The sequence below is a fragment of the Notamacropus eugenii genome, chromosome 5, assembly GCF_028372415.1.
Source record: "Notamacropus eugenii isolate mMacEug1 chromosome 5, mMacEug1.pri_v2, whole genome shotgun sequence".
NCBI lineage: Eukaryota > Metazoa > Chordata > Mammalia > Diprotodontia > Macropodidae > Notamacropus > Notamacropus eugenii.
In genome coordinates, this window is record NC_092876.1 from 149218030 (window position 1) to 149238577 (window position 20548).

At 35.2% G+C, this 20548-nt stretch overlaps 1 protein-coding gene across 4 annotated transcripts in view; it reads right to left on the reverse strand.

Moving 5' to 3' along the window:
• GRIA4 (glutamate ionotropic receptor AMPA type subunit 4) overlaps positions 1-20548 on the reverse strand; it is a 456325-nt gene that overhangs the window by 13564 nt on the left and 422213 nt on the right. For 2 of the 4 annotated variants that reach the window (XR_011967457.1, XM_072611222.1), the window contains exon 15: positions 2204-2318. The exons of 1 other annotated variant lie outside the window; for it this stretch is intronic. Coding sequence is in view for 2 of the 3 variants with exons in the window: in XM_072611222.1 (XP_072467323.1) it covers positions 2204-2318 (115 nt within the window). In the remaining variant the exon portion in view is untranslated. Of the gene's footprint in view, positions 1-2203; positions 2319-5001; positions 19153-20548 lie in introns of those variants that run through there. One more of the 4 variants, XM_072611223.1, reaches the window with a different exon arrangement.

Below are 20548 nucleotides of genomic sequence, written 5' to 3' on the forward strand. Positions count from 1 at the left end.
TCCTTTAAACTTACAGGTTTATTTATGTGGTTTCCCCAGTTAAAGTAATGAAGCCCTGGTAGAAAACAAAAAGAGGCATTTTATGGTTAGTTAGCCATGGGAACTTTATCCATCAAGACTGACTCTAGATTTCCTTACAGTACTCATAAAAATAGCCATATGGCAACAAACGTTTCTGAATTATATTAAATACTCCATTGACAAGTTCTTGGGTGGTGGCATAGTATATGTTTTTACATGACTACATCATAGGATTATTAATTTAGTTATTCTTATTGAAGCAAGCTTAAATATATATATTTTTTACATATAGAGGAAATAACAAATTAGGCAATTAGCCTTTGAGAGCATATCTAAGTAATGGCATCTTATTGATTTTTCCTTTCTCCTTCTTTTAAATCCTCCTGTCTTTTAGAAACTCTTACAAGTAGAGAAATTGATGAATTCCTCTTCATACTTCTTACTTATCCTTTCTCTTTCTCCTTGATAATCTTTCACAAAATATCTCCATAGAACTAGGGGATTGGAGGAGGTAAAAGGAACATAATCATTTCTTTTTTCCCCCTTCTTTTCTTCTCTCAGCTCTCTTGGGAAAATAAGAACAGATCGGAAAGTGCTGAACTGAATTACACATTCACCACTCTGGACCTCAGCTTTCTCCTCTGTTAGAAGAGGGGGTTGGACTAGATGATCTCTCAGGGGCCATTCAACTCTCATATTGTATAACTTATGGCTGGACTAGGGATACTGAGCTGGATTGGGAGAAACTGACATTTCTAGTTTTCCAAGCTAGTACTCATGTATTTATGAGTTCTCCAGGGATTATCTGCATTTCCCAGTCAGATACGTGCCTCTGCAAGCAGATCCACACATCCAAAGGGCCTATTCAAAACTAGTGTCATCACCTTGAGTAGGCCTGAAGCCTTATGAATATTCAAAACTCCAACCACAAACTTGTAAAGCAAGAGTCTTCTCTTTTGGGTGGATAATAATAATACTAAGTTTTGTATTTTGGATACTGGAATAAAAGAAAGTATTACCAGAAAGAACAAATGGTTTTTTAACAAAGGTATATTTTAATACTCATGTTTCAACTTTTATTTTACTTGCAAACTACTTAAGAACAACCATCTAGTCAGTACCTATGTGCAATCCATGTGCGTGTGTGTATATGTGTGTATATGTATATATATATATATATACACAAACCCTCACAGGACATACTGAAATGTGGTTCTTAGCACACTCAATGGTATTTTCTATCTTCTGTATAAATTTTCCCTTTTTTTCCTTCAGGCATTGCTTAAGGGAAAAAAGGTCATAGGAATATGCTGGAAATAAAAGAGATGAAGTAAAGACAAAACTTAGTTGATTTTGTTTTTATAGAGAACCAGCAAGAAAAGAAAAACCAAAGCAGATAGTCAGTGGCAGTAGACTAAGGTGACCTTGACTCTATCCTAAGAAAGGACATAGTTCTTGGTTACCATACGCTAATTTCTGTTCCTTTATATAATTATCATTGGAACCTGTGCAATTACTGACTCACTGAAAGGTAGCCCAAGAAAGTCTTAGGGCTTAATGGGGTCTTTGCTCCAACAGGCCAATGGATCTGTGATCTTGTCAATGGGGTATTTCCTGTAAAGATGTAGATCTCAGCCCATTCATGTCTACTTATCCTTGGAGTCCTTGTTACATCATTGAAAAGATTTCTGGCCTTGTAATGGTAAGGAGGAAAAAAAGGCCTGATCTATTCTCTCTGCTCTTATCCCTGTACCAAGTTTCTCAAGAATGTCATTCTTCCTATTCTTTTCTAATCTTTATATCCAAATGCTTGATAAGTAAGCCCAGAATTCATTGTGTGCTCTTAGTTTCTCTTCTCTATACTGTACATCACACACCCTTATGTAATATGATTTAGGCTAAAGACTGGTCTCTTGCCTTTGGCTTCTTATCTGCAGTGTCCTGAAAACCAAAGAGATTTGGTGCTAGAATGAAAAATTCCAATTAGGTAGGATTAATTTCTGAAATTGACAACAGATGCGAATATTTTTGCTTTGACAGTAATTGCGTACTATAGAACATGAAGAGCTTTTACCAGCAATCCTGGTAGGCATCACTAGTCTCAGGCCAGAAGGAAGGACCCCAGCAGATGCACCAATTACTTTACATACTGTTTACCCGCTTTGGTGACATTGAGGCTAACCTTGGAGTCACCTCCCCCGCTGCCACATTCTCCTTTGTCGTACCACCATTTGTTTTTCAATTTGTCCAAGAGGCCTTGTTCATTCAGTTTTAAAACTGCGAGGTTAACAGCATTTCTTGAAACGATAAAACATATTTTGTAAGAAACTGCACAGCTGTTAAGATGTTAGAAGGAATGAGGATTTAAGCTCTTTTATAAGCTTCTCCCACACGGTAAATAAACCTCTCATTACCATATTACAACCCCCTCCACTGCAATCCAGATCAGAAGTCTGTATTATTTTGCTTATTTTCAAATGGGATAAATATGCCTGTGGTATTTGGTAGCTTTCCTTTTATAGCTCTTCCTTAAGACAGATAGTTTGTGCTGATGACTGATTAGATGGAAATTTTGGCAAAACACAGATAAACTGGGATTTAAGGGACTATGTTTTGGATTCTTGCAGAAGGTCAGCATTTAAAGGTAGGTAAATATTGTTCCAGGTTGCATTTCATTCCCTAAAGGAGAATGCTAGCAAATCTTCATGTACCGACTTCTTGTATACCCTCCATACCACACAGTTCAATTGAGCACAGAGTTTCTGCCTTGTTTTGGGGAGGGGGCCTGTAAGATTTGTAGCTCCATGCTCTGGTTCAGCTTTGTAGGTTTTGATGGAGGTAGATAGGAAGTCAGGCCTTAGGGAGAAGGTCTCAATTCCATTTTGATTGTTAAAGTCATTGCTTGCTATTTAGAAAAGAGGATCATGTATACATTTTGGTTGTTTTAACTAAATAATTACACCTCAGGAAGTCATGCCTTCATTTTAATCTATCCCTTGTATAGAACACATGCCCTGAGGAGGTTTTCTCCAGATTTGAGTCTATAAGAGAACAGTTACTATGGATAGAGATAATAAGTCTTAAATTTTGTCTAGAAGACTAATAACTGTATTTAAAAAACATAAGTAGGTAAGTGAAAATATTTTTAATTCTTCTATTGTACTATCATATACATTAAATAAATAATATTAAAAATGTTTAGTGGGTCTTATTTTTCTGTTATCCTAGTTTTAAATTAGATATACTAGAAAGAAGTCTTTTAAGCCACTAGGGGGCTCATTTAATGAAATTTCACTTAAAACCACAGAGTAGTTTCAACCTTGGAAATATCTGACTCTACTGTTTTAGTCAGATGTCTGATTTCATTGGTATAGAGAATTCCCACTGGAGAAACTTTCTTCACCAATGCAGATCTGCAGCTCACCTGCAACTCAGTCTTGGAGAATTTGTCTAGGACACTGAGAGGTTAAGTGACTTGTCCGTAGTCACATAGTTATGTATTAGAGACAGGACTTGAACCCTGGTCTTTTTTTACTCCAATTCCTCTATTCATGAACTTCACACTGCCTCTCTCGGTTTTATGATAATTCAATAAATATTGAGTGCTGAAAAATTCCATAGGAACTGAAAAGGTAATACTATCTAAGTGTGATTATAATTGGTATTTGAACAATATTTCAATTAGATTTGGAAATATAATTAATTTGATAAGTTGATTTATGTATTTTAGTAGATGCATTATTTAAATTTTTTCCCTAAAATCTCTTTTTAATATTTTAATTAGTTTTATATTTCTAGCTGTTACATTGACTGGATGCACCTGGTTTGCAAATATTTTTCCAGGTTAAAATGTTCACTTTCAGAGGCACTCATTTAGCCCCTATGGGAACATTTACGCAGTACAAATGAGAGTAATTGAGTTTACCTAAATCCGTGTTATATGAGAGCCCTTAAGGAGTTAAATGGGCTTCTCTAAAGTGGACAATACGAGGGTATCATTGTGGTCACTAGAAAACAGAGTCATAATTAGAAATAGTTGTGCCCAGGACAACTACCAGAAATCACATGCAGGGCAAGCAGCATGAAGATGTTTGGCTTAGTGTGAGGTTTACTGATGGGACAGATTGGGACAGTGGAAGCGCTTGTGTTAGTCCACCAATTTTAGCAATTATTCTTGCTAACTAGGTTTCAAGTTCTCTTGTTTCTTTGCTACCTAAGGACCAGAAGTGGTCCTCTAAATTCATAGCCCTGGAGCAAAGCACCAATGGTCCATTTCTAAATACATCTCAGCAAGAATAATCAAATTCAAGCATAGGAATAGCTGATAATCCAGGGTAAAATGTACTAGCTATTTAAAAAACAAAATAAAATCTCTCTTGGGGAGTCAATGGAGTTATTTTAATTTGTTATTATGTGTAAATATTAGGCAAAATTTGTTTAAATAGCCTGAAAGTTATATCTTTGTGAAATTTAATCCTTAGAAAGAAAAGTAACTTTTCAAAATAGCACATTTTGTTTTAAGATTAGACACAGCATATTAAAATAAACTTAATAGTGGATGGGCTTGTAATTGTTTTATATATTCCTTAGTAGAAAGTCTTTTATGAAAGTAAAGTCATCTTATGAGAGGGTTATTTAACAGGGTTATTAGCCATATCCATAGACGGTTTCACAGCAAAATAAAAGAAAATGAAAAAATAAAGGAATGGAGAAGAAAAAAATGCTTTCAATGAAGGTAATTGTTTGAAAAGCTCTCAGACATTGTCTTTCTTACAACATCTATTAGGCCATGTAAAAATGGTTTAGTTTCACACTGCTATTTCTATTTCTTGGTTCACAAGTTAACATAGGAAAATAAATCATTACCCAGTTCACCATTAACTACTATGATGTGCTTATATTAGAGAGACTATAGGCTTATCCTTATACCAACTGGCAGCAACCACTGCATTTATTTGATGGTGTTAAACCATCTCGTGATTGTTACCTGTCAGTTTTGTCCAATTTTGAAAGTTTGCTTGATGTCAAACCAAAACAAAAAGATTACCACACTGATTGCTTTGTTCACTATCTACGTGAAGTGATTCAGTCAGAAGAAATAATGATGACAAAAAGATGGAGTCTTCTTAATGACACTCATTTTCATTACCAAAGTCTCTTTTTGTATGCTTAATATTTGTCTGGTTTGCTTGTATGGATTGTGATATAAAGTCTTTGGCATGAGAGTCTTTTTATTTTTAAAGAACATACCACCTGTATGTCATAACAAGAATGACCAAAAAGAGCTTAAAGGCGATGCAAAGTCATTTCCCTCAATAGGCTGTACTATAGTACAATAGTACTTTTAGGTTAAAAGTACTAGCCAGCAGAGAATAAGGTAAGAGCAACAGCGCGAGCTATAAACGAAGTCCACTTAAATAGGGATACAGGAGGAGAACCATTTCTGTCACTGAAAAGTTACCCTAGGTACTCAACCCATATTTCTTCCTGTCTTCTGAAAGTTCAAGACAATACAGCTAGTTTTACCCAGCATTAGAAAGGTTGTTATAAACCTTCCACTGGAATTGTGTCAATACAGAGGGTGCCGCTGCATTTGTGGAATTATGGTTTGATGTCACTTTATTATTTGGGAATTTTTAAAGTCTCATTTCTACAAAGAGTACAAATAAGGGTAATATAAATGTGAGTAATTATTTTGTTATATTTTCATATGGCAGGATGCTATAATATTTTCTTTCATGATTTTTTCCTGTATGGATCCAATATTACTTATTTCTCTGATCCAAAGTATTTATAATTTTATCAGTGCCTGGTATGTAATGAGTACTTAACAAGTACTTGATGCTTGTTCATCCTCACAACTATATAAAGAGGTAGGTGTGTGTGTGAGAGAGAGACAGACAGAGACAGACAGAGAGACAGAGACAGAGAGAGAGAGAGAGACGAAGTCACATTTTATTGCTATAGGAGAGGCTGAGAAAGTGAAGCATATAAAGGACTAATGAATGAATTGCTTAAGGTAATATGGTAAATTGCGCATAGACAAAGTTTCTTTGTTTTTAGCCTACTGCTCTATTCATCAGACTACCTACAAAGTATAATTATGAGCTACTAAAATGTTTACTATGTGTGCCAAATAGTTCTAGAGATTCTTTTGTGCTAGATAAAATATGTGCCTTCCCTCTTTTCCTTATAAAATGGAAGTAAACTTCTGATGTTTGATAGTGTCCAAGGAATGTCATACAACCTAGATCGTATCTTCCCTACCTCATAACAGTGTCATTATGGCCACCTTTTCTGGCTGTGTGTATGATTCATAGGCACAGGGCACTAAGCTTGGCATTGGGGTTTGTCATCCAACTTTTGCAGAGTAGTGGATGCTTGAGATAGGAAGTTTTTTTTTCAAAAGATATCTTATTTTTTGAAGGTGAAGAGTTTGGTATAGCAGGATGATGAAAAGCAGAGCAATTAATTGGTCTAGGAGAGAGGCCTATTCAAGTATTTAGATCAAATTATAGGTCTTTTCATAAAGAATTAAAAGATCTGCTTCAGGAAATTGCTACATCTTTCAACAGCACAAAAGGAAAGGAGGTATACCTTTTCATACATCACATATTTCTCTTGCCTTTGGCTGCATCCACTTGAAAATGGTTTAGAATCAGTCTGTCTCATACATTTTAACGTATGAGTACATATTCATGGACAAGGCCTTTGGTTTCCCAAATTAGGGTAACAGAATTACATGAGTCCTTAATCTACGAGGTCCTAGAAATTCTCAGGAGCTTTTTATTTTTATATTTATTTAGGAATTTTAAAAAATGCAATCAGGTCTTTCTTACATTATTCTAGCAAAAACCTGTTTCTCATAGCTTTCTAACAGCTAACTAAAATTCCAAGGGCTTAGTTAGATTCTAGGGAATACTGTTTTCAATAGGCTGTTGAGCCATGGTCGTTTAATAGAAGTCTAGATTCACTGTGAAACAAATATAAGTATTACCTGGAAAAATGTACTCAGTAAAAACATGCTTTCTATTTAGTTAGTAATGACCTTGAGAACCTATACTATACTCAATTTAAAGCTATTTAAATGATTGTTGTACAATTGGTATTGATACAAGTTTTGCAAATTACTCATTTTCATTTCACTTAAAGTGTTGCTTATTTCAAAAAAGTCAGATTAATCAGGAGGGAGGAGCAGATGTATCATATTTTCTTTCAGCTGTTTAAATTTTTTTAAGTTTTGTTTTACTCTAAACCTGTGAGACAATCAGTGTGGAAATTCTGGTAAAGCTTTTTGTCTGATCTATGACTAGTCTTTGAGAATAGCCTATGGCACTAAGTCACCAAGTGACTTATCTTTGGTCACCCAGCCAGCTTGTATACCCAGATGTACATCTCAAAAGATGTGTGGTCAGCACGCTACTATAGAAAAGGAGTGCCCAAGATATTCCCCTGCACTTAATATAAAGTCCATGGATGCGTAACTAAGAGAGATTACTATTCATATCAACCAGGAGAATGTGGAAAAGTAAATAAAAGTATAGGACTTACCCTTTTAAATGATAAAAAGCAAAATTTAGTAGTCTACTCAGCCCTCAAGATAAGCAGTTCAGTTCACAGTTTTAGTCTTTTATTCGCTTTTAAGGTCCAGAAAAGTAACTATTTCTCAGCATGATCAATGCTCCACTAAGTTTTCAATTTAACTTAGAGCTTTGTTATTACTTTCTCTCCCAATTTATCCCTTCCAACAGACAAACACCCATGCCTTTATCTGCCTCAGTGGCTTTTGAGAGACCATTCAGAAAGTTGGGACTGGGTCTAAACTGCTCTGTAGCCATTTGGATGTAGCTGGTGGAAAAGAAATTAAGCTCTTCTTCAATTTAGTTCATATAGCAACAGTGCTACAGGTAACCTAATGGGGCTAAAGCCAATTCTGAGGAATGATCAGTAGTTCAGATGCAAAAAGAGAGGGGACACTTGTTTCTTGATGGGAAGAATCAAACTCAGATTAAATGGAAAATGGAAAAGAATTAAAATAAAGATAATTTGAAAACCTTTTTATTAAAGAAGGATTTAGTCTCTTTACTTGGGTCTCTGTATGGTGCATTAGCAATTAAGTCTGTGATTTCTACATGCTTCTTTTATTTGCTCCATAATCCAACTGTGTCAAGGGGGATTGTAAAAGGTGAACAAATGCTATATTCACTTTCAGCTGCTTTTAGGTTATATTTTCCTCCATATTTGCATTGTTAATTCCTACTTGAGTAAATGGATTCTACTGAGGTGTTTGCTCAGAAGGACTGATTATGATTCATATTTAAAAGTAGTCAGCATGCCCATCTGTAGAACAGAAGATGATGGGAGGAACCTGAGTATCTCAATTTTCAGAGGGACAAGTGTTTTTTCCAAGCTTTTCCTGTAAAATCCCCATGTTTGTTATGTTGTACAACTTCTAGTTCTTACATGAATAACTCATTGTCTCAGCCAAATCAGATGTTTTAAAACCATACTCTCAAATAAATGGAAATAATTGATGTTTTCCCTGTGGGTAAGTCTAACTTGAAGTGCTTTAAGTGGAACATTCAATTTGGGCTGCCAGTGGGGAGGTGTTAGGAATTGCTCTGTCTCCTTTCCTTTGCCTACCAAATTTATTTTTGTTTATGGGCTCAAGTCCATTCACATTCTGGAGACCTGTTGGGCCTTAGGAGCTCCAGCTTCAAAAGGTCATTGACTTACTATCAGGCTTGATTGTACAGTCCCAAAGCCCTTGCTCTAAAATCCATTCTTGATTTTTCAATTCAGTTCAAATCAACTAACATTATACACATATATGCATATAATATAAATGTATATACACTTGGTAGGCATGCTCAATGATTGATTGATTGGATTGCTGCTGCCTTTTATATGGAAGCTATAAGGACTCTCTGGAGAAACTAGACTTCTTTGCAACCACTGATATTGCAAAACACTGCTTCCACTTGGGGAGAAGCACAAATCTGGTAGAGAAGCATACATTTCCTAAATCTTTTCTGCCTATCCTAGGGAGGTTACTTAAAAATCAGGAGAAAAATCAATACTTTCCAGCCCGGAATAAACAGTCTTGCTCTGGGTATGCTGCTGCATGAATGGGTCCAAATGTTCTAGATGTTGGGATATCAATTACAGATTTAGAGCTAGAAGGGACCATAGAGTTCATCCCTTTCATTTTGTAAATGAGTAAACTTAGGTGCTGAGCAACTGTGATTTGCCCAAGGTCACAAAGGTATTAATGAGGCAGCCAGGACAAAGACCTAGCCTTTGATCTCCAAATCCATGCTCTTCTGATTGCCAGACATTGCCTTTTGTGCTACTTTTCAGCTTCAGGGATAAATGGATGCAATTCGTTGTGTTCACTCTAAACTCTGATATTATACCCTAACAATACCTGTGCCTTTATTCACTGTGTTACTTGGTTGCTTTGATGCCATTTTTGGCCTAATTACTCAGATTCTAACTCTACTTACATCATCTACAGATTCTGACCTTAACCTGGTTCTTAGGACTTATAATTATTTCATGTCTTCTTTCTATGTGAACTGGTTTTCTGGTCATTATCTCTACATGCTATGTTAGCTATGTGACCTCATTGTCTTAGCTCAACTCTTGGTCCCAGTCCTTTGTGGCTCTTTCTCACAATCCCTCAACACTTAATGTATATAATGCCTATTATCCAGTCCCCTCACTTAGATCCTGACTCTTTCCCCCACAACTCTACCTGGATACTTGATTCACTGTGCCTGGTCCTCTAGTACCTACTATCTGTACTCCCTCTAGGAATCCAGAGTCTTTGATTACTTAGACTTATGAGGCTTGCCTCTTCCAGCACATCTCCTTTACTTTGAATGTGACTTCTGACATATCTCACTTATTCATTCATTCATTCATCTATCCATCCATCCATTTGTCCATTTATCTATCATCTATCATCTATCATCTATCTATCTATCTATCTATCTATCTATCTATCTATCTATCTATCTATCTATCTATCTATCTATCTATCTATCTAATCTATCTATCTATCTATCTATCTATCTATCTATCTATCTATCTATCTATCTATCTATCTATCTATCATCCTTATCTTTACCAGGCCTCTTATTTCCTTGTCACAGTGAACTCTGTGAGGAATTCACTTCCAATGTAGGTCAGCAATGACTCTGCAACTTAGAATCTCAGAGAGTTTCTTGGGAATAGAGAGAGGATAAGCAACCTGTCCAGGGTCACACATCCACATTTCAGAGATGGCCCTTAAACCCAGGTTTTCCTGACTCCAAATTCTACTCACTGTCTACTTTACCATATTGCTGCTCAACTTAAAATTATGGACTCAGAATACAGAAGCTGGGAAATTTAATCTCTAAAGTGTCATCTAGCTAAAAACTCTCATGTGAGGCAAGTGAAGTCCATGGAGTGACTTCCTCAAGATTATGAGACTTGTTAGTGACAGAGCCAAGGCTAGAAGCCAGGTCTCTGACCTCCAAGTCTGGTGCTTTTCCTACTATAGTACTACCTTATGGTATCTGCTGACATGTCTTCCTATCTATTTAAAATCCAGATTCTGGTTGCTTTTTTTTTTTTTTTTTTGATGGAGCCCACTTCCCAGCTTAACCTTTAGAAATGAAAGACTAATTAATGTGCAAGTTAGCCACATGTACTATTTCTCATGAGTAGGATTATTGTCTCCCTACCCTACTCCTATCCCTCAAGACCACATAGCCAAGAGGCATAGATAACTTTGATTCTAGATGGAGCACTGCATTTTAGTAAACCTTTGGAAAACATGTAACTATTAGATTCACTCTTAAACCCTGCATTGACAGTTTGGCTACTTCTTGATAGGAGTATTTCAGTGACATTCCTCCTGATACCTTCTGAATGGCTAAGTCGAAAGAGGTATATTTATATTTCACTCAAAGCAATAGCAAGTATCTTATGAGTGATTATTAACGAGTCACTATTGTACAGCGTCACATATTTCTCCATTAGTCAAAAATGTGAGGTATCAACAAATACTACACGAAATAGTATTCTATAAAAAATAAATAGATACAGCTTAGATTCCATTCAAAGAAGGCTTAATTACTAAAATGCCAGAAATATTGTTTTATGGAAGTAATACCACCTCCAAGAACAGCAGAAGAGTTCAGACTATATGATTTCTAAATCTCACTTGGAAGAAGCAGAGAAGTTACAATACTACAACTATGACTGCTACCATTGTTGCCACTACTACAGCTTCTTAACTTTAAAGGTTGGTTGGAAGTGAATACCACCAATCAATCTTCACTTTTTGTTGCTGGCCTTGATTTCACATCTTGGCTTCAGTCATATATCTTCAACTGTGTAAAGGAAATATATCACCTTAAATATATCAACTTCACCGTCATTTCAAAGATCAATACAGTCAAAACTTGAACCTGTTCCATTCTTAATCCTCTTCCATAATTCACTCATATTCATTTCTTTAATATTTTTCCCCCTTAACATCACCATTTACCCAAACTGAAAACCTATTATTTTTTACTTTTCCTTCTTAATTCATGATTTTCAATGAATCATCAAGTGTTTTTATCCTTTCGAATGTCTATTGAATCTGCCCCTTCCTTGCCATTTCCTATCTCATCACCTTATGAATGGATTACAGGAGTCTCAAAATAGTTCTCTGTGCTTCCATCTCTCACCAAGTAGGCCAATGCCAGATTTATTTTTCTATAACTTAATTCAGCTGAAAAATATTTGTAACGTGTATTATGTGCAAGGCACTGTGCTAGGTAATGAGGATATAAAGATGAATAAGACATGGTGCTGCCTTCAGGAAACTCAATCTATAAGAGATCCTGAGGTAAGCTCAAAAATGACTATAATAAAAAACAGAATCTGATAAGTTTTTAGCAGAAATACAAAGAAAGTCTTATATGTGATCTAAGGAGAAAGAGATAGTTTTGAGCTGGGACAATCAGGGAAAGTCTCATAGAAGTGGTAGCATTGGAGTTAGGTATTAAAGGATGGATGGCATTTCAAATGGTGGAAGTTTGGAGGAGTTTCATTTTAGAAATAAGGATAGTATGAATGAAGGTATGGAGGGAGGAGAGTGGGATGAATTAGGAGAACAGCATTCAGTTTGATCATGTGATTTAGTACATGAATAAGAGCAGGATAAGCTATTGATTTTGTAGTGTTATCTTCTTATTCATGTATTTATTTCCAGTGATGCTCTGTTGTCCAAGCTATGCCTAGAGATAACATCCTCAAGGTTTATTCCACTAATCAGTGACAGAGTCAAGAACAGGATACTGCTCTCCTGATCTCCAGGCCTGTTCCTCAGGGTGGTGCTCAAGCTTTTCTCCAATTAGGTCTTATCCTACTTATCCAAACTTAACTTCCTCCAGTCCCTGGTATGAACTTGCTGTTCCAGCCAGGAACATCTCCTATGTTTCCAACTGTATACACTTGGTTTAATTCCCAGTTCAGTCCCTTGTTGTTCTTCTTAGCTAGTAAGCTGTTTTCTTTCTTTACTTAAACAAAGCCTTTCTGTCCTTATGGGGTCTGCCTAATCTCCAAATTCTCCAAGAGATCTTTCTCAATTGCTCCAGGTTCTAATAATTCATCCTATCTCCAAGTATTATAATTCATTTTCTATGTCATTTTGGTTCCTGGTTACACACTGCCTTTCACTGTGATTTAATGCTTTCTTTTGTACATACCTTGTCTCTCCCATTTACAGGACTGTAAATTCCTTGGTATCTAGTGTGGTGCCATTCATATAGTAGGTATTCAATATAATTAGTCAAGTTAAGTTGTGAACTTACACAGAACCCAGTACTCCTAAAGGCTGTATTGAAGCAAAAGAAAGAGGTGGTATACTTAAAGGGGCAATCGTACCATTACAGCACTTAGGCTGTTTTGGAGAGACAAAAGTACTCAACAGATGAAAAGCCTGTCAGGAGGAAATTTGTAAGGCACAAAAAAAATATCAAAACTTTCCATTAAATGTTGGTAAGAGAGACATAAAAAGTCTACTGATGTTAACTGTTCTTTCAGAACTGTTAAAACAAGGTAATAGTTAACAATTTCACATTTCCTAAACAAAACACTCAAGGAAAAGTATTTCATAGACAACATGGGTAGTTAAAAAAAGGGGATGCTTTTTGCTTTGTTTATACAGATAGAAATAAAATATGAGATAACAAAAAGAACATGCTGTGATAAAATTCAAAGAAAGCTTGTTATGAATCAGAGGGTAAGGCTGACATTTATAACCTTGAATATTCGCTCAGATACAGGAGCTAGATGTGGTATTTTAAAAACTAAATTCAGACTGAAATTTGTCAATTAAAAAGCAGCTTTTGAAAAAATATTTTCTATCATTATATCATTTCAGTTTTAGGCAAAGTTGAATTAATTTCTAATTTAAAATCCCCTCCCCCTAATTTCTCATTAACAATAATTTACTAAATGCTACCTGAATTCATGGCCTGGTTCCCTTTGGATTTAATTAAATGGAAATGAGCAGTTGAGACATCATTGCTATTCTAGGATATTTCCTTATAAATTTCCTGAAATTAAGAATTATATATTTTATAAAATTCTGTTGTTTAAGATTTCAGATTTTTTAGTGGCTAGCTATACACTGTTAATAATAGCTAATATTTATGTGGGCATGATTTTAAAACATTATTATATATATTATTTTAATATTTATATGACCATAATATTTTAATAAGATGAGTGCTAGGCCTGAAATCAAGAAGATTCATCTCCCTGAGTTCAAATCTGTCCTTGGACATTTACTAACTGTGTGACCCTGGGCAAGTCACTTAACTCTGTTTGCTTTAGTTCCTCATCTGTAAAATGAATTGGAGATGGAAGTGGCAAACCACTCGAGGATCTTTGCCAAGAAAATGCCAAATGGGGTCACAAAGAGTTAGATATGACTAAAATGACGGAACTGCAACTACAATATTTATATACTGCCTACTGTGTGCCAGGCATTGTTCTGAGCACTTAGCAAATATCTCATTTCATCCTCAAAACAACCCTGGGAAGTAAGTGGTATTATTATCTCTATTTTACAGTTCAGGAAACTGAGGCAAAGAAAGGTTAAATGATTTGCCTACGATCACACAGCTAGTAGGAGTCTGAGGCTGAATTTGAACTCAGGTCTTCCAGACTGCAGGCCCAGTGCTTTATTCACTGAGCCACTTAGTTCCTGCTAATATAATTTTTATAACTTACTATGTATGATATGGTTTCACCTAACCCTGGCTTTTGACTCAGATTTACTCTGGAAAAAGAATACATATTGAGGAAATATGGTAAAGGAAACAGGTCCTCTATGAAAGTAAAGGTGGTATGTCCTTATCTCACATCTATACATACATACATACATACATACATATATATATATAAAAACTAACACATGAACCAAGCAGCTTTTTAAAAGAAGCTGTAGGATTAAGAAGCTCATATTGTTGGAAAATTATGACTTATTGAAAGGCTTGTACATAATACAATAATTTTTCTCTTTTGATCATAAATTAGTTACAGTCTAAGAATTCTAAATCTATTTCCTTTAAAGATTTTCAGCCTATCTTATCATAGATGATGACACAGTTTCTTTCCCTTGAGAGTGCATCGTGTCACCTTAAAGACTTGAGTTACTTCATTAGCTCTAACTGCCTTCTGTGGTCTCAAGACATCATATAGAGCTGTATGAACCTGGAAGGTTGGCTGTGGGACATTTTAGCAGGGAGAATAACCTCCGTTGAGTGGGGAATTCTTTGTGGTGGCTGTTCTAACTCTAATCAGATTTTTCTGTGTGGTTTCTGCTACAGTGAATTGGGAAATAATAGGAAGTGAGACTGGAAAGACGGAAAAGAGAGCAATATTTCAAGATTCAGGAAATCTGGATAGCTTCAATATACAGATAAACTATGATTTCCTCACCATAGAAAACTCCTGGTGGGAATTCCTTCTCCAGTCCAAATTGCAACTTATCTATAACTTGGTAGACGGGTTCTATGCTGATGCCTGAAACTTAGAGAAATTAAGTGACTTGCCCAGTTTCAGATAGTAAATGTTCAGAGGCAGGATTTAAACCCAAGACTGTCCTGAACTCTGAGCCCAGTGCTTCGTCCACTGTGCTGCATTGCTTCTCATTTTGCCTCTGTACTAATTATATTTCCACATTCTTCATTTCCATTATGGCAATTTTCAATCCTGAGGAATTTCTGGTAGACTAAAAGGAGAGGTTTGTCTAGGATCATGAGGTTACTGTGGGAAAAGAAAATCCTGACATTCTAAATCAACTATAATACCATGGAGTAAGCTTTTTTTTTTTTTTAAAATAGTCTAGTCAAGGAATATTAGTGTAACTCAATATAATCTGGAGGGAAACTCTAATTTATATTTTATCTGAGAAGTCAGTCTTGCCCTCAGAGAATCCATAGCATAAAGTATCCCTGTGACATTAGGTAGGTTATAGAATGATTAGAAGTTTGAGTCTGTGCTAGGAAAATTTGGAGTCAAGATTTAGCTTGGTACTTCTAACACTCTGGGCTTCTAAGATCAGGGACATCTTCATAGCCCAAATGTATCTTTACAGTGATTATAGTCTATTTCAGAGCATCATGGCCCACATTTTCATCACCAGAGTAGAGTAAGATTGATTTCACTCATTAAGGCACCAATCTCCTGGGCATTTAGACTACTCTTTAGATAAAAGTCTACCTATTTCCTTTAAGCAAGGTTTAAAATGATTTGTGACTCTCATAAACAAAACAAATACTTTGTAAATAATTAATAAAAAAAAGAAAGTTATTTAAAGACTACATGTCGGATATTTTCATTATATCATTTACAACAAGCTTAGCATCGTCACTTTTGGTCACTCATGAGAATGGATATCTAAAATTACAGTTATGCGCCAATTACATGTAGGGTTTTATAAAAAGAATATGATAACTATTAGAAATATTAGAATATTGATCTCATTTGTTATGTTAATGCCTCCAGACTACATAAATATATTCTAAGGTATATTTTATTTAATCAAAGTAAGACAAGTTGGTAAATTCACAGAACCACAGAATCTCAGAACTGGGTGAGATTCCAGGGCATTTAATTGAAACCATATAAAAAAAGAGAAGTTTCATTATAATATACCTAATAGTTGGTCACCTAGCTTCTTCTGAAAGCCACTATTTCCTGAAGCAGCCAGTTCCAACTTTAAATTGTTCCAATTTTAATTGCTAAGAAGTTTTTCTCCCTCCATCCTCAACGTCACAGATGTTTCTTTTTGGTAAAATACAAAATAACTCCAACTCCCTTGCTTCCCTGTGTGGTCACAACAGATAATTTAATAAATTCTTTATGCCATCTGCTCTCATTTGAAATCAGGTATTACTTAAGGTGATAGTTTTGATCATTCTGTGAAATTCTGTTTCCAATGTAGTATCAAATGGAATAGATCCTATCTTTGGATGCTCAACAGCATTCATTTCAATGATTGACTTAATTTTAATTTAAGATACACGTTGCAGGAAATCATCACTACAGTATCACTGAAACATCTTTCCTTTAATGAGCTATATATATTATATACTATGAAATACATCATTAAGAATTCAAATTAAGCTACCTACACCACATCTGTGTGATAATATTAAATCCATGCTCTTGGGAGAAAATGGCAATAGAAATCTAAGAAATTAACAAACGAAAGACACCTGAGATACTGAAGTCATTTTTGAGTCTGCTTAGACTGTAGTTCTATAAAGCAAAGTAATTTCTTTGTCCTTTAAAAGGTTAGGAAAACTGTTGCTCTGATATTATTTTGGTGCTGGTAGGGAATATATGTGAATAAATGTTCGCTTAGAACCTAAATTCATCTACAAAAATAAAAGTTACAAAAAAAGTGACTATCTTCCCGAAATCCACTCCCCTTAAAACAACAACAAACTCTTGCATTTGAGGACCACTGGGATGGAAAATACCCACAAATTTATTTCTATAGCTATGTCTTCTGTGACTCCAGTTCAGTGTGAATCACATCAAGTAAAAATGTACATAGCTTAAAAGATTTTTTAAAAGTATTATGGAAACATTCTAAGAAAAGTCTGAACAATATGAAAATGAATTAGCATGATATCAGGGATAGAAGATGTGGCTGCATTTAGGCTTTTCTGGCACATTCTTCTGTAGCTATCGTGAGCATGCCATTTAATTTTTCAGCGCTCTAGGAAAAAATCTAAGATAGCGAGTTGCTAATATATATTAGCAGAGGAAATTTCCTCAAGAGACTAAGACAATCACAGATCCTGGCATTACCCTCCCCGTTCAAATAAAAACAACAAACACCCTCTATTCAGCAACTGAACATTCACTTGGAGAAATAATGAGGTTCAGTAACTCTGTTTTTGAAATGTGATGATTTTTTGAGGCAAAATTCTTCAATTTTTCTGTACCATATCCTCCTCAGTCTCTTAAATTATTCTTCCTTCTAGGGCCCATCATTTCTCTTTTTCTTGATCTGGATGTTGCTAGTTGGGTTTCTCAGGATCAAGTTTTTTATTAGCTGTATTTTCATAAGCCCATGAAAGGCAATAATGACAAACATATAGTACAAAAGTACAATAACATGAAGTTTGACCTTTCCAAACTATTTTTATGTTTCCTGTTTTTAAAGTCTTTCCTTTGGCTATCCTTTTATCTCCTTACCACTTGCCTCTCTTGTTCTTATGCCCTTTAAAATCATCAAATGGTCCCAGTTAAATCAAAGGTTGCAATTTTCTTCTATAGAAAACTGCAAATTCAGATAAAGAGTGCAGCCAGGGTGGACCAAGCAATTAAAAAGGAACATATAAGGAACATAATATTTATTTTTCCTTGCTATCTGGATTCTTATTTTCTCTGATGACTTTTAAAGATATAAAGTATTTACTAATAACAGCCTATATAAATCAAAGAGATGCCCATGATTTGGGGAACAGCTAAATAAACTGTTGTATATGATTGTAATGGAGTCTTATTCTGCTATAAGAAATGACAAGCAGGATGATTTCAGAAAAAAAAAAAAAGACTTACATGAACTGATGCGTAGTGAAATGAATAGAACCAGGAGAATGTTGTACTCAGCAATAGCAATATTGCTTGATGAGGAACTGGGCATGATTTAGCTAGTCTCAGCAATACAATGATCCAAGATAATCCCAAAGGATTAATGATGAAGCATCTATTCTGCCTCCAGAGACAAAACTGATATTGATTGAATACAGACTGAAACATGCTGTTTTTTCACTCTTTCATTTTTTCTTTTATTTGAGTCTCCCTGTACAAAATGACTAATATGGAAATGTTTTATTTAGTTGCACATGTATAACCTGCATCTGATTGTTTACTATCTTGGGGAGAGAGGAGGTGATGGATGGATGGATGGATAGAATTTGGATCTCAAAACTTTAAATGAAAATGTTAAAAGATTAAAAAAAATAATAATAGCCTATTATCGCCTAATGTTATATTGTTTTTAAGTCTGTAAAGAATGCCGAATAGATAAAGGATAATATTCCATCTTGATGAAGTGATGAATATAATTAATCATTACAGTGTTTAACTCAACTTAAGAATGAAAGTTTTAAATCTTCTTAATAGTTTGATATTGCTTTCCATATACTAATTCATAAGTCAAATTTTAGAAAATGAAAAATGATAAGTTAAATCTTCTCTTTCCCCTCTGAGGTGTGGGCAGCACTTTTAAAAGAATTCTAGTCTTCTCTATAATATGATTGGGTCAAGACTTTGAAATGATGATGTGGACAGGAATGACTTCTAAACCTATATGATTTAAATGCATGTTTTTTTTTCCCTTTGTAAACACCGTAGCTGGATGATGAAATCATCATCATGGAGAGGTGTTAATCTTGGTCTCTGGAACTGGATTAAAAATAAAATGTACAAAGGAAGGAGGGAAAAAAACAAGACAGGTGGGGGAGGGGTTTCCTTCAAATGGATGATATACATTCCTTTGAAAGAAAACTCCCCTCTTACCTTGGTCCTGGAGCTGGTTAGTTCTCCTCTGTCCTCCTCCTAGGGGAGAAATATCCAAAATTAAACAATAATAGAACATGGTCTTGTATCAAAGTCAGGTTCAATTCTGGTCAACCAGCTTTCTCAAGTCTCACAAAACACTACCAACTGTTCCATGTTTTGAAATTTGCAATTGGATTAAGATTCACTTTCAGGATTAAGCCAATGGGAACAGTCCATTGAGGTAGAAGGAAAGGAGAATTTAGGCAGTGGGTCCTATGAAATCATAATATGACTTAAACCAAGGGAAACTATGGAGACTGTCTCTACTTTTTAAGCTAGTCAAACTTAGTTTTTGTGTTGTGTACTGGACTTGGAATCAGGAAGACCTGTGTTCAAGTTTTTCCTCTGTTATTTACTATCTATGTGACCCTCGGTGAGCTCTTGACTTCTTTGAATCTCAGTTTCCTCATTTGTTAAATGAAAATACAAATACACATCATAAAAGATTGTTGTAAAAATCAAATGAGTCTCATGTCAAGTACTTCTCAAATTTTTATCTTGTTATTAATATGAGTATGGGTGATACAGTGTTTGGATAGAGTGCTGGGTTGGAATTCTGGCTCTGTTTAGTATTTGTGATCTTGGGTAATTTTTCCCCTTCTTTGGCCCTGTTTCTTTAACTGTTAGATGAAATAAGTGGACAAGATGATCTATAATCCTATGATCCTTTAATCCTTTGCCTTATGTAAGTGTAATGACTTTACAACAAATGAAAAAAATGCCATACTGATCTACATCCTGTCTCATGCAGGCATCATTGGTGTTTGTTGTAGAGAGGGCTTGGACCTGTAATTTCATTGATGTCAGGAATTTCCAGGTGAGCAGAATCCCTCTACTTATACAAGTCATCATCTTTTTTGTAGTCTTATAGAATTCCCTAGAACACTGAGTGGTGAAGCAATTTGTTTCTGGGTCATAGAGTTCTATTGTGTTAAAGGTAGAACCTGCACCCAGGTCATTAGGGCTTCATGACCAGCTCTCTAGCCACACCCTATGTTCCCTCTTTTGGTGTCTATTGCCAAGGGCAATCGAAGATATAGCTGCCACCAGTATTAGGATGCAAAACTAAGTATGATGCATTGTTAAAATAAGTGAATCTTCTTCTAACAGTGGTTATCTGGGAGTGTTAAAGAAATTCAGGAAAGTGAAGATTTGCAGGCAGTATATATCAAGACTGACCTATTCTGAATATAGTTCAAGTGTCTGGATTTTATATATACACACATACATACATACATACATACATACATATATGTATATATGTATATATATATATATATATATATATATATATAAAATTAGGTCTTCGTGGAAATAACAAATGTCTTCCGAGAAAATATTTCAATAGTTGTAGTCTTCTCTATTTATGATTCTCTTTAGGGAACTATCACTG